Genomic DNA, 27,134 nt, shown 5'->3' with positions numbered 1-27,134 from the left:
GAGGCCATTCAGGAATTCTGCTAGACTATATTTCTGGCTTTTGCGAAATGGAGTAAAATGTCAGCCTGTAGCCCCACACAAAATGGGTTCAGACAGCATTAGAACTTGCTATCTGATAGATCGCTTGGACCCACCTATGCAGATCAGTATCTGTTCCAGCACAGCTTAATCAGCCTCTGCAGTTTTGCTAAGGGACACTTCACTTTTGGAGATTTGCATAGTAGCTACCTGGAGTTTGTCACACATTCACCCAGTGCTAGTCCTTCGTAGAGGGCTCCAGATTAAATGCCAGCTCTGACAGAATTAGCTTACAGCAGTTTTCAATAGACTCCAACCACAGACCTCCAGGGCTGGAGATCACTGTATGCAAGTCACCAGAAATGACATGCATATGGACAACACACACACAAGATCCGAAGTAACTGTAGGGTAACAATTTTTCCCATTATGTACTTGGAGAAATTTTAACCATAGTAGGCACTAGTCTCTACTACTACATAACCTAAAGAGGTTTGCATTCAACATTTTATTTTAAAATTTATTCTTCGTAATCACATTAAGTGATATGGAGCCAAGAGTTGAACTCAGCATTAAATTCAGGGGCTTATCTCTAATACATTGTTTGAGGCTTGTACTTGTACAGTGCTGGAAGAAGGAAAGATTTGACACTAGCTGCCAATGCATTCTGTGTCTAACCCTAGCATGAATGGCACAAAAATACTGAATTTTCAATATTTGATCTGTGGTCTCATGTGAGTTTGGTTGTGTATTTTCGTAGATTTCTCTCTTCTTCTTCTGAACCTGATTTCCATCCATGAAAATGTTGAGGTCCTTGACTAGGGCTCTTAGGTGCTATGATAATGCAAGTTAATAAAAATAAATAGCATTCTAATGCAGTTTGAGTATAATAAGCATATGGCCGATATTTCAACTCAACATAGGATAAAGGTTTGAGGAGCCCTATTAGGAGCCCCTGTGTTTTTGAGCATTTTATTAAATACTCATGGCCTCATTGGATCTCGTATTGAATACATTTCAATACACTGGAGCAGATTCAGCAAACTGTTTCAGACAGCTAAGGCTGTCTGCAGCGCAGCGCATATTTATTCTTCCCCAATCTGAATAATTGCTTGTTCTTGGTTTTGTATCTCATTTGATGCTGCTTGAGATGTCAAAGCAGAGCTAATGTATTACTACTGACTTTTTTTTTGTAACAATTGCAGCAATTAAACTGGGAAAAAATAAACATCACAGATCTGTGGTAAGGGGAATAAAATGGAAACCACTGTAGTTGTAAATGTTCATATATGAAATACAGCATACTTATTGGGGGAAATGGTAGAAACTAGTATGTCAAGCTTGTTGGAGCCACCCCTGTGTTCACGTACCCATTTGGTTCAAGAGTCTGCTTGACAAAAAATGTCCCTTCTTGTGTATTCTCTTTGCAACTACAACACATGCTTATCTCGGAACAATAGAGATTGTGGTTGTTAAATAAGTGCTGACTTGAGTCTCTGTTTGCATCTGAGATGCCATAGTTACTTTGCTATATTTTAGCAAGAAATAATTGCATCCTCTGAAATGCCCCATTGCAGTTCTTCTGGAAGCTGCTTTCTGCATGTAATTAGCTGTATGTTTTCTTTTAGTGTGGAAAAAATAGAACTTCACAGTGTAATTCCAACTGCATGATCTGTCTAGGGATCCAGTCCCACAGCTGGATAAACATTGACATGAGAGTACTGTGCAGGAGAATCTGCGTAACTTCATTTTTTTTTCCTTTGGATTCCATTGCTGCTCTTCACGACACATTCCCAAGAGAATCCAATTTGCTTTATTTGTAAGAAATCCAAAGATGACTTCGGAAAAAATACTCTCAAACTGAATTCCATCAACCTTCTGAAACACAGGGGAGGCATAGTGCTTATCTTTTCCTTGCAAAATAGCAGTGTGCAAACCTCTAAATCACTGCCCATTTCAACAAACAAGATATATATTGACACCTGGTCAAGAAGCAACTCAGTTTTCCCTTACCCTTTGCAGAACATCTTCAGCATCTATGAGCCAGCTACCTGGCATAAGTGTGGAACGTATTCACAGCGTGAAATGTCAGCTTTCTTCAGCCAGGGTCGTTGTGCCCTCAGTCCATTCAGATATCTAGCCTGATAATGGTGCACAGTAATAGAAGAGCTGTACTCAAGTCAACACACATTCCCAAATGATAGGGAGTCATATGAGCACCTTGACATTATTAGCTACAGAGAACCTATGTTTCTTCCAGTTCTTCTTCTAAACTTGAAGAATGACAAAGAATAAACATAATTCAGGCAATTCTTATTGCTCAAGTGACTGGGTGGGCTTGTTTTGCAGACTTAATGCATTTGGGGCAACCTCGTTCTCTGCTCATGTACCAAACTTCAGTCAGAGATCCCTTCTGCATTCTGACCTAGAAACACAAGCCCTAAACTAGTGGTTTGAGAAGCCGATATTTTAGAGGTACTGTTTTTATCCAGTAAAAAAATTTGACACTTGTTTGTCATTTTATTCCTGGTGTCATAAGAGGAACATATGCAAGTGTTTTACTGTCCTTAACAGGAAAGGTGAGACAAAACAGTTGTGATCGGCTACTAGTTTTGTTCAACCTTCTATTGTCGGTCTTGTGTAGAGCCCTGGGTGATTGGTCAGACTCTTGTCTTGCTCTTTCCCACCCATCTGCCGTATGCATGCCTTGTGATTCTTCTGGATTGTGTCTTGTTTTCAGTCTCCAGATAGACACTTAGTTTCCTCCGTTGTCCTAAATTGTTCCAACTTGTGCTTGCTCTTCCTTTCTCTGTCTATTGAGAGCTTCTCTAGTGGCTATAGTTTCTGCTAAAAGAGTGAGTGAGAACAGTTTTCTCTTGCTGTTTTTTCCTTCCCTCTTGTCTTTCGTAGGGAAGAGGTGATCTCTACACAAAATGTCTTGAAGATTGTCCTGTCTAGCAACTTTCTAGTCTTTTCTTGAAGTCCAGGAGTCAAAATATCTGACAGGCTGTGCAATTATCTGTTGTCCAGTTGTTGATGGTGCCTGGTTACTAGGGCTCCAGAGATGTTTGTGGTAGGTTGGAACCATGTATGACTTGGGGCTGGAAAGAAAACGAGTGTGGTTGTTTGAATCAGAAATTGTTGTTTCTCTTCAAAAGCTTTAACCAACTTAGGAAAACCACAAGAGCTCAGCCCAAACACCCATCCTTCTGGAAGTATGAGTCTCTTGGTCTATTTTTTTACTTTTTTCCTAATAGAATTTCTTGTCTCTCTGAGGATGAGTGGTTCCCATGTAGGGTCTACCAGGTATTACTAGAGTACTGAATAACAGCAGCACTGGTAATCTTCTAGACCTCAATAGGCTATTGCCATATGAGCACCCATCACGGAATTTCCATAAACAAATAGGAGAATGGTTCAAAGATCACTATAAAAGGACTTGGCTTTCTGAAGGATCTGTAGGCTTGCTTCAGCAAAAGTAAAGCAGCCTCCAAGATGTTCACATGAAACTTCTAAATTCAATGACTGGAGGTTGCTGCCTTAAGTTGTTTCAACCTTTTTCATACAATATTAGTGTCCTGAATCTTGGTTACCTTATGAGCCAAAGAAGTGAGATTCCTCATGCTGTATATTTGTTGTCGCTATCTGTTTCCTAATCAGCATGTCTGACTGGATTGTAAGGCCTTGAGTTGGAGGCCTACTGAGATGACAGTTCTGGAAATATTTTAGTTTCTCTTTTTTTCCCCATCTTATGATTCTGGGCATTTTTCTCCACTTTTGTGAGGGAGTTGTCTGGAAATGAAAGTTCTGGGTAAGTACGAAATTATTCCTTTCATAACTAACATTGGTTCTTTATTTAATCAATTCAGACGTCTCTCCCATACTCTTGATTCACTCAAGTGGTGGTGGAGTTTGGGCTTGGGGGAGGATTAAGATGTTTGTTTAAATCAAAGGCAAGGAAGCACTAAAAAAACAGAAGTAGGGTGCTTGTGAGTATAATATGCAGCAGCAAAGACTTGGCAAAAGTAGACCTGTGAATTGGAATAGCCACCAAGAAGTTACCTCTGAGAATGTGTGGCAGAATCACCCAGTGGCCTTTGGCTCTTCCATCAGTATAGAAAGCTTACATTCTTTTATACAGAAACAAGTGCATAAATTGGTACTGTACCTGGACGCAAAGCTGTTGTACAGAATGACTTACGACAGTAACACTTTTTTTGCATGCCCTAGTGGTTTAAATCAAGTTTCTACCCTTCTAGATGTTGTTTTGATTTCCTTTATCCAAGGGTTAACTTTATATTTTGAAATGCTGCTGTGCAGTTTATCACTACAACTCATTATTCTCCTACTTTGCACCTCCCCCAAAAGAGTGATCGGATGTATTGTATTTAGTTTGTGTAAAGCTCCGTCACATAAGCCTGCCACACACATCGTCATGGTGGTCCTGCCACTGTGTACTAACTAGCACACTTTGGAATGGTTAGTGCACAGCAGCAGGGTCCACAGGGATGCTTGGTGAACATGAGGTGGGGGGAGGGGCTTTACACCCTAGCTTGCCAGGAACTACATGTTTATGTGGGTAAGTGCTTAGGCTTATGATGGCCAATATCCTGCATTACTACTTCTGGGCCTGCTGTGGGTAGAACACTTGAAGATGAGAAGGTACGTTTTAGGTTTCCAGAGCTCTCCATGAAACATTACTACCCAAAAGGTAACCACCTATATAAAATCTTGTACTGTGACTGTGATTACATAACTACAGTATTTCTCACACCGGAAATGGTTTCTTTAGTTAGTGTTTTTTTGCTTTTTTTTAAAGATACCAAATAAAATAAGGGAAATTTCAGATTATAATGTGCTGGAGAAAAGCCAGTTTGCTTTGCTTCTAGCATTCCTCCGTTGTACCAATGGAAAATACGTTGAGTCTTTGGGGAAATACTAATTCTTGCAGAGTCCAGGGTTTAAACGAAAGAAATACATTTAAATGTATTATCAGAATAGCCTCAGTAACTTATGGAGACTGTGTACGGAAGAGGCTCTAGACTAAAGATTGTCAACCTGCTTCTGGCAATGCTGGAATCCCTGGAAACTTCCTGTATTGTTCTCTCCTCTGAAAGCCCCTTTTCTCCCACCCCTGACATACATGCCAAAAGTCCCTGTCATTTGTACAAATTAATCTCATATCTGACACATTAGTCTGAGGAGTTCTCATTGCTTGTATCTTGGGCAAAAATATTCTGTTGCAGCATGTAGCTAGTGATCATAGCTCATCCTTCTGTGTAAGTATTAACTCTGCAGCTTATTTTTTTTTAAAGAGAAGTAATCAAAGATCAGATTTGCATAGGCTATTGCTGGTCTGTCAACATAGTCATGCTGTCCGATTAAGCTCCAAGGTAATAGATGAGGTTCCTATTTCAATACAGTCTACCTAAGGTTGGTTAGCAATCTTACTGACTTGTACATCTTTCAGATGTTTATCCCTGAGATGATGTAATGTGGATTTTATTAGTAATAGCCCATGTCCACAAAGGTGAGTACATTTTCAAGCGGAGATATTTGCTAGAAGTCTAATGAAATAGCTTTTAGCTGTGTAAGATCCTAAAAAGTTAGCTATTGATGTAGCTGTATTAAACAGCTGACAAACCTTGTTCTCTAGGAAAGAATTTAGTGCAAAGGGTTTCTGGTTTTGTGTCCATGTCCAGCTGTGTTCAACCAAAACATCTTGGTTTTTTTGGAGTGCCTTAAATTTGTATTTGTAAAAATGTTGCTAGTTATCCAATTACTATCGGGCTTTCCTTTTCTGTTAAATTTGTAAAATGCAGAACAAGTCTTTAATACTGCATCCCAGATGTTTCTCCTTTTCATGTGGGATATCTTAAGGATGAAAAAGTTGCTGTTGTGCACATAACTCTACCCATATTATTTATGAAAGGTGGGGGGGGGAGAACCTGATTTAAATATACAATTTGGGTCCTGGGCCTCATTAAGTTTCATGTTAAATTAAAATCAGCCTGTCAGATGTCTTAAAATCTCAAATTATAGAAACATTTAAACTTAATGTTGGTCTCTGTTAATCTCAGTCCTTGTATGCTGTCAACCACTACTGGTCTTGTTGATTTTGATCTGGACTACTCTACATTTCTAATGTTCACCACTTTGGGATATTCTTAAACTACAGAGCTTTTGGGATGTAATATGAAAATTCATCTTGTGTTGTAATGATCTTGAAATCCACTCCTATAATTACGCTTTTCACAAAAGTTGCCTCTCTATAGTTGTCATTAAAGTCCATTAATGGCTGTTAGCCAGGATGGGTAAGGAATGGTGTCCCTTGCATCTGTCACAGGGTGGTGATGGATGGCAGGAGAGAGATCACTTGGTCATTATCTATTAGGTTCACTCCTCTGGAGCACCTGGCATTGGCCACTGTTGGTAGACAGGATACTGGGCTGGATGGACCTTTGGTCTGATCCAGTACAGTTATGTCATTTTATTTTCTCACAGGAGATGCACATTTTGCTCTGAGTTTGAATAGAACCAATGTGGCTCTAATCTGAAATGTAAAAATGGCATAGCTTCATTCAGTGTATGTATCTGACTTTATTAAATGCTTTTCTGCTTTTCACTATTTGCACTGAATTGCTAATGTGGCTGAGTGAGCTAGATTTTTCCTCCTTGTACCTTAACAGAACTGTCTTAGGTGTCAGCAAGAACCTAATTTAATTTGGCTGTGGGATTACACAGCCAAACTTTGCTCATATCCCAAATAGTTATGCATCTAGTGGACATAACTTGCTAATGTTAGTTTCAGCACCATAACAAAAGTGGTGAAGGCTAGAAACAAAATAGCTGAGGTGAAAACCAGTGTATGGGGTTAAAAACGAAGTTTGAGTGTCGAAACCCACTACGTTAAATGTACTTGAGTGATTATAATAGACGTTAGGAGATGTTTTCTGGCTCTAATAACTGTATGAATTATTAGCAGCAGACAGCTGAGCTTGTTAAAAGGAACATTATTAAATTAAAAAGACTTTGTTGAGGTGGCAAATGACTTCCATTTTATTTTCAGTGGAAACTCGAGGGGCTTGTTGAAGGCTGAGTGAGATGACTGGGAAAGCATAGGAGGACTTACTGTATATGTGGGAAAGAAAGGGGGTAGTAATTAAGGTTGGAGAGTAGTGTCTTAAGTGTGCATGCCACACTGACAGTTTTTGATTTGGATATGGTGAAGTCAGATGTGCTTTAGTTAGACTTCCAAAGTGGAATGAACTGCTTTTGATTTGTTTCACTATGTGTTCAAGGTCCATAAGGAACTAAACTAGGACAGAATATTCTCAATCTTTGCTCACTTCAATCTCAGCAAGGGATTAATCCATTCCGGAAGTCTAAACTCCTCTAGACTGCATGGGAGCCAGGACAGTATTAACTTCAACATAGCTAAGATTATTAAGAGTTTCTGTGGTGCTGCATGAATAATGCATGTAAACAAAACCAACACCTTGACGACCAGCAAACGGTGCGGCATTTGAATTACTTCAGGCACTGTCCATCAAAACAGTTTCCACAGAAAACTTTTCCCTCGTCCTAGGTGAAAACAATGAGAGCTAGCAACAGCATATAACCACCAGCTCTCTATAGGCGCCAGTGATATCTGCATGAGGGCGTCAAGTTTTATGAAATAAAATTTGAGTCGGAAAATGAGAACTCCCTCCCCCTTTTTTGGTCAGCTTCTTGTGTAATCATACTGTAAACACTGGAATTTCACACCCAACCTTTAACTTTGCCCCTTTGCTCCACAAATGCTATGTCACTTGAGCAGAGAGTCACTCTCTTTTCCAATGAAAAGCCCTCTGACAGGTGCACAAAACTGGAGAGTCCTTGGCTTACATGGCAGATATCATCCATCTGTCCCACCTAATGTTACCCATTCACACCCTGAATACTGGTCAAAGAGCATACTGTTTCACACAAAAGTCAGCAGTCAAGTTTTTACCAAGTGCACCTTGAAGATACAGGCCATAATTCCCTAATACCTAGCTCAAGACATGCCTGAGATCTCCTGGGATGGATGACCTAGATCAAAGGATGAGTATAAGCAAAAGAATCTTACAGCCAAAAAAAAAAGCCCTATTACTATATAAGCCCATCTTGTTTTTGTGTAAATGTCTGTCTTTTTGCAATTAGTGTGGCTCTTCCACCAATATGTGTACTGTAAGCAAATCTGAGGGAACAGAACCAAGGTCAGTGTTGAATCCTTAACTGTGAAGACTGTCAGTTTGACACTTTTTTAAAACAAGTTTTAGCCCTGTATTTAGAGAAATGCAAAACTATATGTAGTAGTTTGTCTTCGTATGGTCTTGGCTTGTCGTTCTCACGGTATTTTATCTGGAAAATAGCAGAGGCTCCAAATCTCTTGGCTTTTCTTGATATTTATTAAAAGTAAAACTTTCAGTGTAAAATAAACATTACATGACTAATGGCAAAAAGATGCATTAATATTCACGGGAGATCAGAATATCTGCCTTCAGTCAAGAACTGGCTGGCAGGTCTTCAAGGAGTAATTCTATTAGAAAAGACAACTTCCAATGATAGAGGAAAACCAGCAGAGTTCTAACTGATTTGAGACTTGCTGCTTCTCTTTATAACTAAAAACTCCAGGTTTTCAGATTTCGATTTCCTGCTTTTTCATACTCTCCATTAAAAAAAAAACAACAACTTAGTTTTAGAAATATAGCTAAAGAGAGACCCATTTACCTCCCCAAATTGATGCAATTTTTATGCACATTTATTTTTTTAAAAGGGCTTTTTAGGTTCAGTTCTTGTTGATCTTGTTCTATAGTGATTATTTGTTTAGTTTCATTAGCTTGAATATTCTCATTTTTTCAGTCTTCAGAATGTCTGTTTTTTACAACTAAAACGGTCTAATCTTTTACAAGTTTAAAAGTAAGGTTTTTAAATTGATGAGTTTTGTCTGGTTATTAAACAAGGTGGTTCTAGATGCATAGGTTTTTTGGAGTTGCTTCCTATAAAAGGGAGTGTGGGTGTGGGGTGGCAGAGTCATGAAGACATGATCTTTATCTGGGTCAGAAATGACACATTCTGACTGTGAGTAATAAAATGCCTTGGAAGACCTGTAGGTGTGTATCTTCCAGGCAGCTGCTAGTTCTTGGCTGAAACATGTTCAGTAACAGAACTATGTACAGCAGCTCCCTGATCCAACATTCACCTTCTCCGTGCATTTATAAACTGGCCTTTCCTGGGCTTGTGTCTTTTGGCAGAAGGATACTCCATCCTGTGGTAATTGCATACCTGTTTGTTTATTTTCCCTCAGTCATAACCCAGTCTTTCTTTCCACTCACTGTTTGTAAATGTGTAAAAATAAAGGTGGTTTTATACTCTCTTGTGGCTGACTGTTTCCCATGCAGTTAAGAGTTCAGTGGATGTGCCAATAAAGAGTAGACTTGTTGTTTTTCTTTTTTCAATAAAGAGCCACTAACCTGAAGCTCAGTGTCACTCTGGGTCTTTGAAAACCAATGGTCCATATCCCTAAACTGTCCTTTTTCTCAGCTGTGTGTGTATGGGTGAAGCTATTTGTGTACATTAAATGGTAACTATGTTAATAATTTTAGCTTTAGAACACTTACGTCCATGATCAGCCACCGGTCGATGGTTCTAGTCGTCTCAAAAGACTACAAGGAAGGGATCCAACCCTTGCATAAAGGTCTGTGGACATGTCTTAGAAGAAAAATTGTAAGATAAACGTCTATATCAAGAAGTTCATTAGAGAGGTGAAGTAACGTGTGCGTGTGTGTGTACATATATAACTACACAACCACTCATCTTTATCTGCTGTAGCAGCTTACAGGGAATTCTTAATGGTCCTATTGAAGTGCTCTTGCTCTGAAGAAATTGGGCAGATATATCCCAATATAGGTATGAGATCAGAGGCAAAAAATAGAAATTTACATTTGTGGAATGTAACACCTGGCAGGAGACATTATGAAACCGATTCTATGGGAAGAAACCTGCAAATCTCTCTCTCCTCTCTCTCAGAGATGGTTGACATCAGTTTGCTGTGCAATATGGCTGGGGGTGGGGAAGGCCTGTTCAGTGTTAGTGGTTTACAGGTAGGACTTGTCTAGTCAGTTGCGTTGTGGCTTCGTTAACATAATGAATTAAGTTCTGGGCACTGCATTTCTGGAAAACCTGACAAATTGGAGGGAGTTCAGAGATGAGCAGTAAAAATAACAGAGGGCTGGTAAGATTAACTTTCAAAAAGAGTTCAATAGTAAAATATGTATAGCATGCCTGTCGTAGCTTCCTACTCAGATTTGAACCTTAGTGTTCATAACCTGAGAAGCTAGCATGAAGCCCTCTAAGCTTAATTACCAGCTTAGATTTGATTTCACTGCCACCAGCCAAGAATTTTCAGTGTCTTGGCTCACTCTAAAGGGAAATAAACCATTCCCCCCACCTCTCTCCCACCCAGAATTTCCTCTCTGGGCTAACCTGAGAGTTACTGATGCAACCTTTTTACATAACAATACCAAGAAGCCTGTCTAACTCCTTCCACAAAGAGACAACTCCCAAAGACCAAGAGAAATCAGAAAAGATTCTATTCTCTTCCCCGTAGCCTTTCGCCCTGACACTAGGAGTAGTTAAACAAGAGAAGCAGCTTTTCCTCCCCTGTCTTTCTTCCTCCCCATTTCCTGGTGGTCAATCAGAAAAAAAAAATTAAACAGGTCTTAAAAAGCAGAAATTTAAATAAAATAGAAGAAAGAAATAGAATAACAGCTCTCTGTAATCTAGATGGTAAGATATACACGGGTTTGCCACTTATTGAAAAATGAATAAACGTAGAAAAGGGATAAACATGCTTACCCAAAACAATACAATTAAAGTACTTATAGCCAAATACACATAAAGACTCCACAAGCCAGATAACACAGATCAAATACGCAAAAACAATTTAAAAGACTATACTTTTGCTACCTGTACTTAACAACTGGGAACAAAAATTGAAGGACTGGAAATGACTCTCATAGCTGAGAGAGCAACAGAACAAAGACCAGACCAAGAAAAAACCCCACAAATTCCCTCCCTTAAGCTTTGAAAAATCCGGTTTCCCTGATTGGTCCTCTTGTCAGGTGTTTGGTTCCCTTTGTTAACCCTTTACAGGTAAAAGAAACATTAACCCTTAGCTATCTATTTATGACAATGCCCACATGATTTTGGCCTTGGCTACGGTGTCATTTTCTTAGTCTCCCATCATGTATTACTGCTTGTGGCAGCAACAGGTGCTGGTTTAAATGAATGGTGGTTAGAAACTCTTAGAACAGGTCTGCATGAATGCAGTGGCTTAAAAATGCCAAGGACTGATCAGTTGCTGAATCAGTGCAGGTAAAGGTCTAAGGGAGGGCAGTACTCTGCAAATATTTTGAAGGGTGCAAACACTATTGATTTTGAGTTTCTAAAATATAATTGTAGGAGCCCATCCAGTGACTTAAACTTGCACATAAATAACCAAGGAAAAGGTGGCATTCAGCTTAATTAAAAGGAGATAATTGGAATTTAGTATGACTTGAGGGAAATATCAGAGAAAAAACTTCAAGTAAGATGTATTGGATAAACTCCCAAGGGAATCAGTGCCCTGTTGATTTGGAAATGTAAAACTTGACAGGACAAAACTCTAGCAAATGTATAATTGGGACAATCTTAAAATGGTAGATGGAGACTCTAGAAAACCAAATGTCACAATGTTAAGGTAGGTGCTGTCTGTCTGATATGCTTGTTCTGTGCAGACCAGTGTAAGTATATACCTTGGTTCAAGAAAAGATTTTCTAGGTTTTAGAAAGATGGCCTGAAGTTTCTTTTAGAGGCTAATGTATTTCAATGAATACCCTGAAAGGAATACTATCTTTACTTTTTTTTTTTTTTTGTAAACTATAAACACTTTGGGTAATGAGATGGTAATAAATTGAAATGGTTTCCCCCCCAGGAAGGTTTTCCTGAAGAAATAAACCATGGTCAAGTGAAGTGAGTTGGTTAGTAATTGCCTTCAAGCACTCAGTAATTCAGCAAATGCCTTAGATCAGAGGTTCTCAGGACAAATTTTTTGGTGGCCTCCGTGTGCGGCCATCAACTCTTGCTGGTGGCTGCTCTCACACTTCTTCCTAAAATATTTAGCTAGCTAGCTTTAGGAAAAACAAGTATACGCATCCAAATGTTGTAATTTATTTATTGCTAACTAGTAAGTCTGTTGTGAAAAGTGATATTAAGCATACAAGTAGTGCTTTTCACAGTAGATTTATTCAGTCCTGTCAAGGCTAGGAACAAATTGAGCCCTGGGTAGGGGGAGGCAAGGGCAATGGGGGTGGGTTGGGGGGAAGGCAGTGGGGTGCTGGAGCCCAAAGCTCTGTGGCCAGAGCCTGCTGCCCTGCCACCCTGGAGCTGAACCCCACCGCCCCTGGGAGAATGGGGATCTCACCGGCTGCTTGGTCCTCCAGCATTGTGCCCCAGGTGTCTCCATAGAGGGAGTAGGGCCCAACCATTGTGAGCAGCCCCAGCAATCAACACCAAGGTGGTGCAGGGAGTGGCTCCCCTCTCCCCCCACAAAAAATAGCCCAGGAGGCTGTGGACACCAGAAAAGCCCCTGGTGACTGCATTTGAGAAATGCTGCCTTAAATGGTGTAAAAAGCTGAGCGTCTTATAAATGTGCAGTTCAGTGTAATGGTACGTTTTGTTTTCAGTTACCATCCTGTTGATTTACTTAAGTGGGGCTGAACTAGACACGCACAATCTGGATGTTGCTAAACAATGAATAAATATCTTACAGCTTTTTACTCCACTTCCTCACTTTCAGGTATTTGGGATTTAATTTTTTTTTAAATGAACCACCTCCACTCCTCCCCCCCAGTATTTTGAATTTGAGCAGCTTTTCAATAAAATAATTAAAAGGTGCACCACATCTACAAGAGCAATATAGCTGTCGCCCTCAGCAGGGAAAGCAGTTCTTGCCAAAAGCAGCCAAAGAATCATTTAACATTTAAGTTTGTAGAGGTCTTCCCTAGAGTCCCATTATTTCTATAGAAAAACTTTTAAGCTCTGTCCCTAGAAGAAAAAAGGAAAATGACTTTCTGTTGTCTGTTCACGATGCTTTATTCTGACTTCAGCTATATTGCTTCTAGTTTAAATGGGAGAATTTTAAGAATGGACAGCATGCATCCTTTGTCACCTGTACCATTGACTCCTAAACTTCTCTGTGGATAGCATCTCACTGGGAAGCCTTCCCCATTGGTTAGTAGAGGGCTTGAGAGTCTCCAATAGCCATGTCAGTAGTACTTAAATAGGCTTCCTTTATAATCATCATTTACGAGACAACTTTGCCATGGTAAAACTGGTTCAGTTAGGGATTTCTCTTCATAACTATGGAATCGGTACTTGCATGATTTAAAAGGAGAAAAACCCTCAAAAACACTCAAGGTAGAATAGTGGATTGCTTGCAAATGCACGTTACTGCAAGGCTGAATATTATACCACCAGTCCCAGCCCTCCGCTCTTCGCTTGTTTATGTACCATAAACCAAGTTACTGGTTCTTTATTTGCAGCTGCTTACTGACATGGGCAAAAACTGCACTGTCGTCTTAATGTTTAGGAAGTACTGTCTATTCTTTATCCTCCCCTTCTTTTTTGATTTAAACTGCTGACTTGGTTGATGTGCATAGGCTTTTCATGGGTCATTATTCAGTAGATAGCTATGTGATTGCATTTTTCTCAAAAGCAATCTCAGACTCTACTAAATCAATTTCTCAAATGATTCCCCCCCCTTCTCTCGCGCACACACACCTCTCTCTCTCTCTCTCTCTCAGGCTTTGAGTGAAATATCAAAAATACCTTGGCAACATGAAATTAAAATGGTCCTTTTTAGTCAAGTGATGATAGTAGCTGTCCTGGGGATAGGGTGGTCTCAGTGAAATCTAAAGTAGCAATTTCAAAGCATAAGCAAATTTGGCTCTTTGTGCAAACATGAATAGCCTTATGTTGGGATTCTCCCCTCAGAGTCATAAGTTTGATTCCTCATCTTTCTGAGGCTAAATACTTAGCAAGGGCCCACTTCTGTCCATGTGGCTACAGAATCAAGCCCCAGTGGTGTGTTCCGTCGTGCCCCCACCCTCCAACTTTAACCCACCCCTTCTATAAAGTACATCTCAGCTGCTTGTGCTTGAGAGAGGCTGTCATAAATACTAGTTCCACAAAATGTGGTGAAAATGTAATTCATTAAAATGAGCCCTCAAGATGGGAAGTGATTTAAAGAAGTCTGCTTGAATCTTAAATGGATGTATTGGATGCTATTTGACTGCACTGGGTAGAATTACTCTGCTTTGTTTCAGCCTTTGTTATAGTGGAATCCTAATTGGCCTCCGTGAAGGTCACAACAAATACTGGCTTTCCCACATGTTGTAGTAAAACAGATTCTGGTATATCTAAGTTCAGCCCTCTGACATCGCTGCACTGCTATGCAAGATCACTTGATACTCAGTGTCTGGCTGATTTGTCCAATTTCCTCAGTTATAGCCGTTGCTTCTGTTGATACAGCCCTTGACTAACGGAGGCCAGGGGTGTTGAACATCTGTGTGTATTTCCCTCCCAGGAAAGACAGATTGAGAGTCTCTGCTGTCCCTGCCCTTTGGTTTCATCGTAGTTGGTGTAGAGGTAGGAACTATTTCCAAAGAGGCCAATTCTTAAGAGTCATCTCTTGGATTCTCTAAATTCAGTGACACACTTCTGTGTGCAGTGCAACGTCTTTCTGCTGATCACCTTGCCATTAGGGCTTTCCATTTTTGAGTTAGATGAATTTTCTCCCAGGTTTTAGTTAGCAGATGTTTTCTTCTCTGGGCCATGATCTAACTTTCATAGTGCCCAACCTGCTGGAGATGAAGCAGCCCTCTTAAAAATAAGGTAGATGTATTGCTTTAGAATGGTTTTCTGCTCAGAGTTCTGTGATATGAGGTGGGTGTTCTGTTTGTTTTTTAAGGAAGATGAACAGGAAAGGAGTCAGATTTCTTCTCTACCCACAATGACCCTTTCCCCGTCTAATGCAGGAACTCCCCCTGGTTATGTTGTATAAATATTTAGTTGACTTGTAAAGTTATACATGTATTGCTCACAGATGGAAGTTGCATAACTGAAAGGTCGCAGTACAGTTGGAAATTCCTTGGAGACTGAGTCTCTAGTGGCTTGCTGTACAGCCCTTATTTAAGATGAGGACGCACTTCCTTAGGTGACTGGTCCTACTGAAAGCAATGAGACTCCTTGTCACTTGGCATGAGTAAGTGCTTACCAAAATACAGGAGGTGCTGTTGGTCTCTCTGATTAGGTTTTTTTAAATGACAAAATGAATCTAATGAAAGTCTTATGTGCAGTGGCAAACAATCAGATAACGAGTAACAGCTATTATATGCTTAAATGTGCACCTACAGTTGAAAATAAAAAAAATCCCAAGTGAATAAGCTTTTCTTAAGTCTTTTTAAATATGCAAGTCACAGAGTGCATGAAAAGTCCCATGCCAACCGACAGCAAACTGAATAAGTATGGCATTGGCACAATGAACAGATCTCCTGCACACTGCTGCTCCCATCTGCCTGAACCCTGATGCAGAGGGACGACTTCAGCATGAGAGTAGTTTTTTAGTCTGTCTCACTTCAACAAGGATGCAGATTTGTGACCCTTTTATTTTGAAGACTAAACTCTCAAAATGCAAAGAGACCAAATCAGTAGTTGGTTGGCTTAAGAGGCACCTAGTTCTGGCTCTCTGCTTTTCTCCATCCCTAAAACAGAATGTCTGTTGGGTTTGACCAGCTGCAGAGAAGAAGAATCATCCTACTGTGCAGAAGTGGCACCAATTTGAGTAAACCCAGCCAGCTGTCTGTGATCTTGTGCTTTAGTCAGCAATATACACTGTAGGTCACACACAGGGCTGTACTGCTTTCTCCGCAGCTGAATGGTGTGTGTTGGGTGAGAGATGACTTCCGGATTTCCATAGCCTGTGTAGGTTTATCACAGAATTGTGGACTGTTAAACATGTCACTGTAAACACTTGTAACTCGTGACTTTATTCTCTTTTAGGGAAGTGAAATATCTATAAATACTAGCCATAATGCTTCAAAAGCATTACTGTCTGCTGGAACTTAAGTCTCTGTTTTATACAGGTGGTAAACTCAGTCTTGCTCAATAGATACTGAATCTCTCTGAAACTTACCTATTTGGTTGATCTGGGAAAGTTCTTATGAGATCTTAAGCAAGTAATTTCCTTTGAGAGCTGGGGGAGGAGTTCTGAAGAGAACCATAACAGCAGCTTCAAGCAGCTGGCTCAAAAAAAAAATAATTCCTTGTTTTAACTGAATTTTTGATTATGAAGTGTTTATACTGTGTGTATGGTGCCAAATCTGGAATTAGAGCTGCTTGAAACCTCAATTTTGACAACTTTGAAGGGACTTTTTTTTTTTTTTTTAACATACCACTTTATCACCAGTTCTGTTTGGAGCACGTTCAAGTTCTGCTTTGGATAGAATGTATGGAAGTTTTTTTTAACTCTGCCTTCAAGGTCATTTTAAAAGCACAAGTTTTGACAGTAGTCCTGGAAAGCCACAGGCACTTGCTACCGAGTAGCGTGGTGCTTGTAGTTGTAACCAATTACTTCATTTGTCGAAGTGACAGATGTAAATCAAATATGAAAACGTAACTGTAATGTAAGGTTAAAAATGAAAATTCAGGAAATACTGATGCTAGGGTTTTCAGTGAGAGAGAGAGAGAGTGCCTGAGTTGGTATCTTGTATATTGTGCTATATATTTAAAAAGATGCCCTTAGCTGTATTTGTCACTCACTCGGTTGGTAATAGCACTTCTAACTTCCTGTTACGTTCATTCTCAGTAGTTAGAAATTGAAGGTTAGGTAAGCATCCCCCTTTTTCGCCAGCATTACATAAGACTTTGATTTTACACATAAGGAGGTGGGCACAAGTGACATTTTGACTCTGGGAAATGCATGTTACCATACAGATCTAACTTCAGTATGCAGCAAGGTACTTAGTTAGAAATTCAGCTGCTTACTCTCCTGAGATAAAAACCACTGGGATCTTGGATTGAGAGAGTTTCTTGGTGGCTTTGCTTAGCCTACATCTGCAGCCAGTTCAAGAGCATCTTTTCCAAGTTACTGCATATTTGTTGTGCAGAAAAGTCTTAAGTCTTCTGCTTAATGAAGTTTTTCCTGAAGATCTGAGTGACTAGAGAGTAGAATGAACCACTTTACCAAAAGTGAGGCAGCTTCGTAGCCCTTTGAGACCAGTCCTTCACGTCTGACACTCTTCACTGTCTAAGGACCTGTCAGTAAGAACCTAATACCTGAAGTCATTTCTGCATGAGATTTCTTTGGCAGCAGCCTTTGTAACTGACTTCTCCTTAGACTGCCTCCCTCTGTATCCAGGTTGACCACAAACAACATGGAACTGAGGTGTTCTTAGGGATAGGGCTTTATCTGGACCATCATCTAGGTGCCTCTGTTAAATGCTGCTGGTAACTCTTGGAAGAGCCAAATGGCTGACAGAGAAATTGACATCCATGCTCCTGGAGATAGAAGAGGGAGTATAAAACATGCATAACCAGGTGAGTTTTCTGATGCTACTCCTTTTTAAGACTCCACTGGTAAGAACTTCACCCCCTGCCACTCCCATCATCACCTGGAGAAGATCCAGATATTACTCTGCCATATGACTGCTTGACACCAGGAGCATGTCACTTCCTTATCTGTCCAGAGAATTAGAGCTCTATGGGCTCCACGTATCTCTTGCCCTTTGGAGGCCTGCACTTCAGATGGGTGACACGGTTCTTCCTACACATGTTCATCAGCTCATGATCAGAGCTTGGTGGATATCACCTTCTGAGGCCACCATAAATGTAGCAACTACTTCTGTCAATCTGGTTTAGTTGGAATATTTAGTGTTCTGGAGCCCTCCCTCTGGGTTTCATATCTGTAAAACTCACACTGTTAAATGGTGGTAAGGTGATTTTTACTGATTGTTTGCTCTTTGACTAATCATGTTGGCTATGGCTTGCCTTATTTGATGCAAGTTTAATTTTGCTTTAGGCCTCTGAGTTTCAGTATTGTGCAGAAGTTTTATTTTAAGAGAAGTATGAATAGTAAACACAAAACAGTCTAGAAGTTGTAGAGAGATACTTGAGATTGCTTCCGGATGTCATGTTGTCTTTTCCCATGTGAACAGAGCCAAACCTGCTCCTCTGTGGTCCTTCCACTTTGGTGTGGAAAGAACTTAGTTTGCATTATTTGGATTACAGTACTAAAACTTGCCATTGGAATGCCCAACCTAGCTATACTTGGGAGAGGCATTAGGTAACCACATGTATATTACAGGTTCCAATTTCAGATATTTTTTCACTGCCGGTTTTACATACTATTCACTTTTGCTAACCAGCTTATTCAGGCACAGCTTGATTTTCGTCATTACGTAAATCTTTTGTGATTATCCACTTGCATGGTTATTCCTATCTGTCGGTTGGTTGGTTTTGCTTCTTGTTGGATAAGATTATTTTTGGAATTAGACTATAGTTATGCAGATTCATACATCACTTTTCACTGTCTTGTTCTTAATAAAGAATAAATTGATTGATTTGTGTTTTTGTTTTTTCCTTATTAAAAGGTTTTAATAGAAAAATCTTGTCATTTGTTTAAACACTATTTAACAATAACCTATCAAAGTAACAGTAAAAGTATTTCATTTCTCAGGGGATCCTTAAAATCCTGAAAGAGTGTTGGATGTGCTCACTTTCATTTTCTACAGCATTTCTTCCCGCCCTCCCTCTTGTTCTGAATATCCCATCTTTTCAGCCAGTTTAAAATAAGTTAAGCTGTCTTTATTAAGTGTCCAAAATTCTCCCACTTTTAGAGGGAACATGAACAGTTCCTTGCCTCCTCCTCTCTAACATTCCCAGAGGTTGTAAGACAGAGCCAGATCTCTATCACTGACTAGGGAATTTCATTTATATTATGACATTGTGAGAGTAGCTTGCAATAAATAAAAGCAGCAAAGAGTCCTGTGGCACCTTCTAGACTAACAGACTTCGTCGGATGCATACATGGGTATTAACCCATGAAAGCTCATGCTCCAAAATGTCTGTTAGTCTATAAGGTTCCACAGGACACTCTGCTGCTTTTACAGATCCAGACTAACGCGGCTACCCCTCTGAAACTTGCAATAAATAGTCTCTCAAGGAGAGGAAGTCTAAATACTAAATATTGTTCTTTGGCAGTGGCTACTGTATGAACTGTGATTCTTTTTAGTTGTCAGATGGGTTTTGGAATGAATTGATTGTTATGGACAGCAGTCTTCTTGATATTAGGTCAGTTTTTGAGTTAGGATCAGCTGCAATCCATCATAGCAAAGCTACCTTGAGGGTACCACTGTCAGTATGAATTGGACAAGCATAGCTGGTATGAAGGACTGTTTTGGTGTGATGCATATTGCACTTGTGTATTACCTTTATTTCATAATGTGGTTGTTGCACACATTCAAGCTGGCGAGCTGCTGACTTATGCATACACAAACTGGAAAGTGATTCATTTTTGCATAGTAATAATCAACAGATGTGTTTTCTACATGGCTTGTCTATAAGATCTCAAGTTTGCGGGGGTGGCAGTTTGTAAGCTGAACATTTTTATATGGAAGCTTAAAACATCACAATACTACTTTCATTCACTTTTCTGAGTAGAATTGCATTAGCTGGACCACAGCTTCGCACCATCCTTTCTAATCTGTCCCCACCATGGCTTCTGAAGTTCATTTAGTGAACAGTCTGCTATGTCAAGACTTGCTCTATATTATCTGTTCTCATGCCTCTCCCAGTAGTCTAAGCCACTCTGTAGCTAGGCAGAGGGAGAAATGACTTAATTTGTTTATGTAGAAGGTGTCCGCCTTCCTGGTACCTCATCCGATGTTTGTCTGTTTCATCTACTTGTTTCTAAAACATCCTCTCTGGGTCAGGGAGGGCTTTTCTTGCTCCTTGTTTCTACAGGGTCTAGTCAGTGACATTCCTTTGGTCTCTAGGTGCTACAGTAATACAAATAGATAGGGCTCTACCAAATTCACAGCCATGAAAAACATATCACAGACCGTGAAATCTGACTATTAGGGGTGTGGGGGGGGGAGGGTTTTGGTATTGTCACCCTTCTGTGCTGCCTTCAGAGCTGGATGGCTGGAGAGAGGGGGTCCAGCTCTGAAGGCAGTGTCATGGCAGAAGTGAGGGTGACATGGTATGAGGGGGTAATTACTTTTGGGGGGGGGGGGGATAAGGCTGGCCTTATGGGTGGGTGCCATGGGCAGAGGCCCAGGGCTCTGTGGCCAACCCCCCATGAGCACAGCCAGCCAACCCAAGGCCTTTTTAACCCCAAGCGCTGGACTTGGAGGCGGGTAGGGACAGGGTTGGTGGCATCTCAGCTGGGGGCTCCTACTGTGCACTGGGATCCAGCTGCTAGCCTTGGTTGGGCTGGGGAGGGGTGGGACTTCCTTTTCCCCAAGATAGGTTGCTCCTGGGACCAGGACAGAGCCACCTCTGGGAACTTCTCCCGGTTGTAGGAAGCTCCACAATTGATGGCTGGGAGCCCAGGTCTGAAGGAAGTGCCACCGGCAGCAACAGTGCAGAAGTCAGGGTAGCACAATATGGTACTGCCATCCTGACTTCTGTGCTGCAGCTGGGAGTGGTGCTGCCTTCAGACCTGGGTGCCTGGCTAGTAACTGCCGCTCTTCAGCCACCCAGCTCTAAAGGCAGTGCTGCGGCCATCCGCAGTGCAGATGTAGTGGCGGCAGCACTCCCCCCCCCCCCCCCAGCGCACCCACAACTCCCTGCAGTGTCATATTTCACCTGTTTAAAATGCCGTGACTGTGAAACTTACCAGAATGGACTGTAAATTTGGTAGGACCCTCCACGTAGGAATGTCGGTTTCATACACTTCCACAAACAGTGTTTATGTGGTGGGAGGGAGGAAGGACCCTGTAACAGCTTTTTCCACTCATATCAGTCCAGAAGAAATTCAACTTTTCAACCCTCCTTCCACCCCGTGATAAAATCCACTTATAATGTACACACAGTCTCACATTTAACCTTGGCATTTGCTCAGAGGCCATAACAAAATAGTGCTTTTGAGGATGGTTGTGTGTATGTATAAACAAATCACTGCGTGCTATCAATAGCTGGATTTTATTTATTTGGCTGAGGCTGACTAACACTTTGGTAAGAAATAAGTTTAAATGCTAACTGGATGGACCAGAGTTAAACTGTACTATGAAGAATGAGAATTTTCTTCGAAAAGTCTCATGGAAAATTGTGAGTATTCTTTCGGTTGTCCCGTTGAAATGATTAGGATTTTTGTGAGAACTGTGACTGTTTTGCTACTCTTCGGTCAATGCTGTATACAGACACATGTATGCTAATATGATATTAATCTCTAAGGTGTTCATATTGCTATAAAGTGAAATCTCCAAATATTTTAAAGTGGAATTCTATTTTCATATTTTTGGCTAATACTGTGTCAGTGGGACTTCTGGGTACCCAGCACCTTTCGACAGCACCACCGCTTAGGTGTCTACATGTAAGTCCAGGTGCCTAATTTTAGGGATCCAAAGGTCAGTTTTTTTACCTTGATATCTAACCCTTATTTCCCTATCTCTAAAATGAAACAGCTACCTTATGGCTTTATTGAAAAGTAGTGTTCGCAAAGCTCTTTGACGATTAGAAATATGCTTATTTTTGTTAAACATAAGCTAGTTAAGGTTTTTCTTGTTCATAGTTACTTGTGTGCATGTGTATAGATAAATCCTTATAAAAAGGGCTACAGTCCTGGCAATTTTCATGGTGGTATATTGTAGGATTTGAAGTTTCAAAAAGTTGGTCTGTAATTCCTCCTGTACAGCTACATAATGGGATACAATCCAATTGTTAGTACTAAGCTGTTCAATGAACCGAAACTTATTGAAAATTCAGGAAAAGTCCATCTTTCCCATGTGTAATAGTCATCGCAGATGCCCCAAAAAACCCAATTGTCACACATTTTTATGAAGATACCCTTAGCTTATGCTCAGTTATATGCAGTAGAGTAGTTTGAACATAGGTTAAAGAGAGTATTGAAGTGGTGCAATACCAGTTTAAAGACCTACAGCTCATGCATTAAATAAATATCTGAAGAAGAGGTTAGCTTATAAAAAGGTTGCTTTTATAACTTCGTAACTCATTGGTTTTTGTTCAGAATTTGGGATTTTCTAATTATTAATCCATTTGAAATATTTATTCTTTTAAATGCTATCAAAGAATTTCATCACTGTTCTATAATTGAGTGTAGGAGAAAGTTGATGATATGTCAAAATTCACAATATTAATTTCTCTTTTAACCTTACAGCAGCTCCTACATTTCCTCCTGCCTCTGTCTGATCATATTTCTCCTAAGAATGTTTCAAATTCTTAAACTGGGTGTGGTGATTTCAGCACTAAACTTGGGGCAGTTGATGTGAAGGTAGAAAAGCAAGTTATAAACATTACTGCTCCTATCAGTTCTCTCAGACCGCATTAAGCAGTTGAATAATCAGTATGGCAGGCAGCCCTTTCTCATACGCAGAGTATTGGTGTATGTCTTAAATACTTTAGTTCATTTATTGTTTACTGCAGAACTAACGGTTTTCTTTTTTCTTCTCTTGTCTTTCTTTCCCCTCTCAAATCAGGACAGAGTTTGGGTTATGGCTTTGTGAACTACATTGACCCCAAGGATGCTGAAAAGGCTATCAACACGCTGAACGGATTGAGACTTCAAACCAAAACAATAAAAGTATGTGGTGCTAATTCTAGCTTGAGGAAAATATAGATTGAAGTCTAAGTTTTGTGACATTAATCAACCCCAGTATGTTCTCTTACCTTTCCACCTGTGGCTTAGACTTTCTGATATGGGCAACACTAATGTTTTTTTATATTCATAAACTAGTGTGTTTAGTAACCGGGCATTAACATGAACAGAAGATACTTAAACTGTGTGCCAAATTGTTTCCGTATCAGATGTATGCCTGTTTACATTTTACCCAAGAAATGTCTCCTCATAATTGCATGATTTTGAGATTTCCCTCATTAGAATGTATGCCATACTGTATTTCTGAAAGGTTTTGTTTGGAGAGATTGTACCACTTCCCTGTTTTTTTTTCCTCTGTGCAATATGTATATTGCTTATGACGATTTGTCACTGGTGTGTCCCTGGGAAAACCCATTTAAAATAAAATGTGCTAAATGAATAAGGCTAGAGCAGTACGGAGAAACCCTAGCACTGCAATTAGACGGCTGCGGCTGGCCCATGCCACCTGACTCAGGCTTGCAAGGTCCCAGAGCATGGGCTCCAGCCTGACCCTGAATGTTGACACTGCAACTAAACATCCCCTTCACTCAGGCCCCATTAGCCCAAGTCAGCTGTCATGGTCCAGCCATGGGTTTTAACTCCACTGTAGACATACCCTAAGAGTCCAATAACTCTCAGCCAGCCTCCAATTGTATTTTAGATTCAGTTTTTGCCCCAAATACTATCAAGCAGGCCAAGCCACAATACAGTTTTACAGTTCTGTAAAGAACAGAAGTAATGTTGAGGAGCAATCTTCCCCTCCCTGAGTGTTATCACCTAAACCAGTTTATGGTGGCGCTTGTGTGCCTTCAGAGCTTAGGGGCAAGAATGGGGAAGAATGAGGCTAGCTGTCCTTTTATTCCTAAAGTTCAAGGGCTCCTCTTTAACACTTATTTTCATAGAACCTTAGAAATGTAGGCCGGGAAGAACCTCAGTATGTTATCTAGTCCAGTGCCCTGCACTGAGGCAAGACTAACCCTGCAGCTCTCTGGATATCTGCATCCATGGATATAAGTTTTTTTTTTTTTTTTTTTTTTGTATCTGCGCAGGGTACTACTAAGATGTCCCTGTAGGTTTTAGTACTGATCTCTAAAGCTCTTTTTATATATCCTCTCCTACAAGATATAAAAATAAGGCTTATACAGCGTAACACTGCATCTTCAAAGCTCTGTGAAGTATTAGTTTAATTACCTATTAAATAAAAATATTAGAAAATGGAGAAACAAATTTTAATAGTACCTAATACACCTTTGCCATTTTTCTGCTGGTGCTCATTGGAACGTTACACTCTGGCATATCGTAGTACAAGTGAAAATTCTGACTGACATGCTAAAAGAGAGTGAAATAATTCTCTTAGAATTAGCTGAAATTTTAATTAGTAGTCTTTACGATTTTTGTAGGGGGGTTGTTTTTTCCCCAGTTTTTTTTGTTTTGCCGCATTCAGCTACCTGTGGTATGTTTTAGATAATATTTTCTTAATGTTTCTGTATGCAGTTAAGTTGCAAAACAGGGAATTAACTTTTGTAAATAATGATCCAAGCATCTATGTTAATAGCAAGTGGCTATTTTCATAAGACAAGCAAAAGTTCCTAACTGCCAGGGTAGTTAAGCCCAGGAATGAATAATCTCCACCTCCTGGAGATATTTAAGAATAGGTTAGATAAATGTCTGTCCGGGATGGTCCAGACAGTATTTGGTCCTGTCATGAGGGCAGGGTACTGGACTCGATCTCTCAAAGTCTCTTCCAGTCCTAGAATCTATAAGTATTACCTACATTTATCCTTGTCAGTGTCCCTGCCCGCAAGTATATGGGATCTTGGGGAGCAATTCCCACACAGGTGGGGTGCCAATCAATTTCTTTATTAAAGGAAAAAGGAAGTGGTGGGAATTTAACAATGAAATACGATGGGATGGGGTGTATAGGGTGTTTAAAATAGAAAATGATGGGGGGGTTCTTATTGAACGGTGTAGGGAGTTCTAACAGTGGGGTACAGTAAGTGGGGTTCAGCACAATGGGATACAGTACAGTCAATAAGCAACTCAACTTTATATAGGAACAACTCTAGATTGCAATGTTGAAATGCAAAATGTACCAAAAAGAAATGCAAAGAAAATGGCTAGCTTCTATTAAAATGGTCAACATCTCAGATAGAATGTATTAAGTGGTTAATAGCTTTTATACACAATTGTAACACAATGGCATCAATGCAAATAAAATTATCAGAAAAGTGGAGGCAACCAATGGGGTGTTATAACCACAAGTAAATGTGAATCACAGTGCAATGCTACTTGGTGCATGAGTTGAAATTATGCAAGTAACAGTATAAAAGAAAATTAATGAACTATTAATTTGTGACGGCTGGATAGCAGTAATCTGCAAGAGTTGTACCTAACAGGCTTGGGTCAGAAACAGGAGTGGGGGTGGAGTGATGATCAGTGGCAACTGTATGAGAGGGAGAGTGGCAGCTGCAGCAGCAAGAAACTCTGAAGCCTGCGGCGGTGAGGCGCCAGAGCAGTCCTCAGGAGGTGCGGGTGGAAGTACGGGAGGACAAAGAGAGGCTGGAGCGCACTTAAGGGGGTCTGGGCAGCAGCAAGAGGAGGCGCTGAACGTGCAAGCGATGGAAGGCACGTGGAGAATGGGGAGACAGCTGAGGGAAGAAACAGGTTGCCGAACAGCGTAGAGCACTCAGGAAGTGCGGCAGCAGCGGGTGAAGGCAAACGGAGCGGTATGATTGGTGATCTTCGTAGGGAGGGGTTAGTGGAAAGCCGGGAGCATGAACACGGGATACAGGAGAGGCAGCAGAGAAATGTAAAAGAAGGGCAGAGGAGGTTTAAGCAAACAACGGACACCAAAAAAAAAGCAGAGAAGCGGCCAAAGGGTTTTTTAGGAAGTTCAGGGAGAGTGCAGTTAATGGCGGGAAAAAGCAGCAGGTGGTTCAACAGGAGACACGAGAAGTACACAAAGGGGGAGATTGGAGCGGGGGAAAAACGGACACGGGAAAGTTCAGGGAGAGATCGGGACAGCTGGGAGCGAATCAACAGCAAAAACCTGTTATCTATCATCTGACTTAATCAAAAATTTATATAAAAGGAAAGCAGCTTATACAAGAGTTAACAAACGAGGTCAGAATACAACCAGGCAGTGGCTTTTTAACCAACAACTTAGGCAAAACAACAAATATCACAATTCTAGCAAAGACTATAACAAGCAACTATACGGAGCAACAAACGGCAAACTTATAGCAGGGGATTGTGAATTACAAGGCGCCTACTCTTGGTCAACTATGACTATTAACTAAAAAAGCGAAGACTGTGACTGCACCTTATGCTATGGGGAAGCTCACAGGTGGGCAAGTGGTAGTGTGCGCAGGAGTACAGCTCAGCAGCCCCCAAGGAGAGCAAGGGGGTGTGCAGCAGTGGATACGGCTGATGAAACCAGGTGAGCCCCGAAGCAAAGCCCACAGAGCAGAGCAAGTGCAGCGGAGTTTAAGAGAGGGTTTTAAGAAACAGACCAAGGTTAGCTTGGACGTTGTGCGGGGAAAGCAGAGCGCAGCAGCTAATAAGTAATTAAATAAAAGTATAGAAAGTTTCACAGAGATTTCTTACCAAACCCCCAAGAGGCAGCAAAGGCGAGAAGCAGCAAGAACATTAGAAGGCTCTTACGGGTTTCTCGATAATCAGGAGATCTCATTCAGGCAGCATTTTCTTCTTCTTGGGGGGGGGTTAAAAAACGGAGGTATGCTCAAAAATAAACGAGGTGGAGAAAGGACCCCCCGAACCGGTTAGCTGATCAGACAGCAGCAATGCAGTAACCTTTCTGATGTTTGTTTCAAAAATGCTTTTTTAGGCAAACTCAGGCAGTTTCCCGCCAGTAATCCTGATAGGCTCCCTCTGTCACAGGGGAGGAGAGACAGGGAAAAACTGCAGGTGAGCACAGAGATGTGCCTGGGCAGAGTCCTGAACAATAGGTGTGAGTTCACTCCTCAGGACTCAAAAGCACATGAGGCCTATGGCTCATTCCCAGGATCTCAAAAACACATTAGGTCTTGCAGCTCTGGACATTGCCTACCCTACACCAAGCCCAGGTTTAACAAGGTGATAACAGGACCAACCTTTTGAACAGGGCAGTGGTCCCACTTAGTACGCAGCACAAGTGGCCCTCCCTTTGAGAAGGGCA

The 27,134-nt window shown here is 40.7% G+C and overlaps 1 protein-coding gene across 6 annotated transcripts in view; it reads left to right on the top strand.

Annotated features, from left to right (window-relative positions):
* ELAVL2 (ELAV like RNA binding protein 2) overlaps nucleotides 1-27,134 on the top strand; it is a 159,130-nt gene that overhangs the window by 86,153 nt on the left and 45,843 nt on the right. For all 6 annotated transcript variants that reach the window (XM_032795438.1, XM_032795437.1, XM_032795436.1 and 3 more), the window contains one exon: nucleotides 22,800-22,903. In XM_032795438.1, the coding sequence (XP_032651329.1) occupies nucleotides 22,800-22,903 (104 nt within the window). The remainder of the gene's footprint in view (nucleotides 1-22,799; nucleotides 22,904-27,134) is intronic.

The sequence above is a fragment of the Chelonoidis abingdonii genome, chromosome 6 (assembly GCF_003597395.2).
Source record: "Chelonoidis abingdonii isolate Lonesome George chromosome 6, CheloAbing_2.0, whole genome shotgun sequence".
Lineage (NCBI taxonomy): Eukaryota > Metazoa > Chordata > Testudines > Testudinidae > Chelonoidis > Chelonoidis abingdonii.
This window is presented reverse-complemented; position numbering and strand designations above follow the sequence as displayed.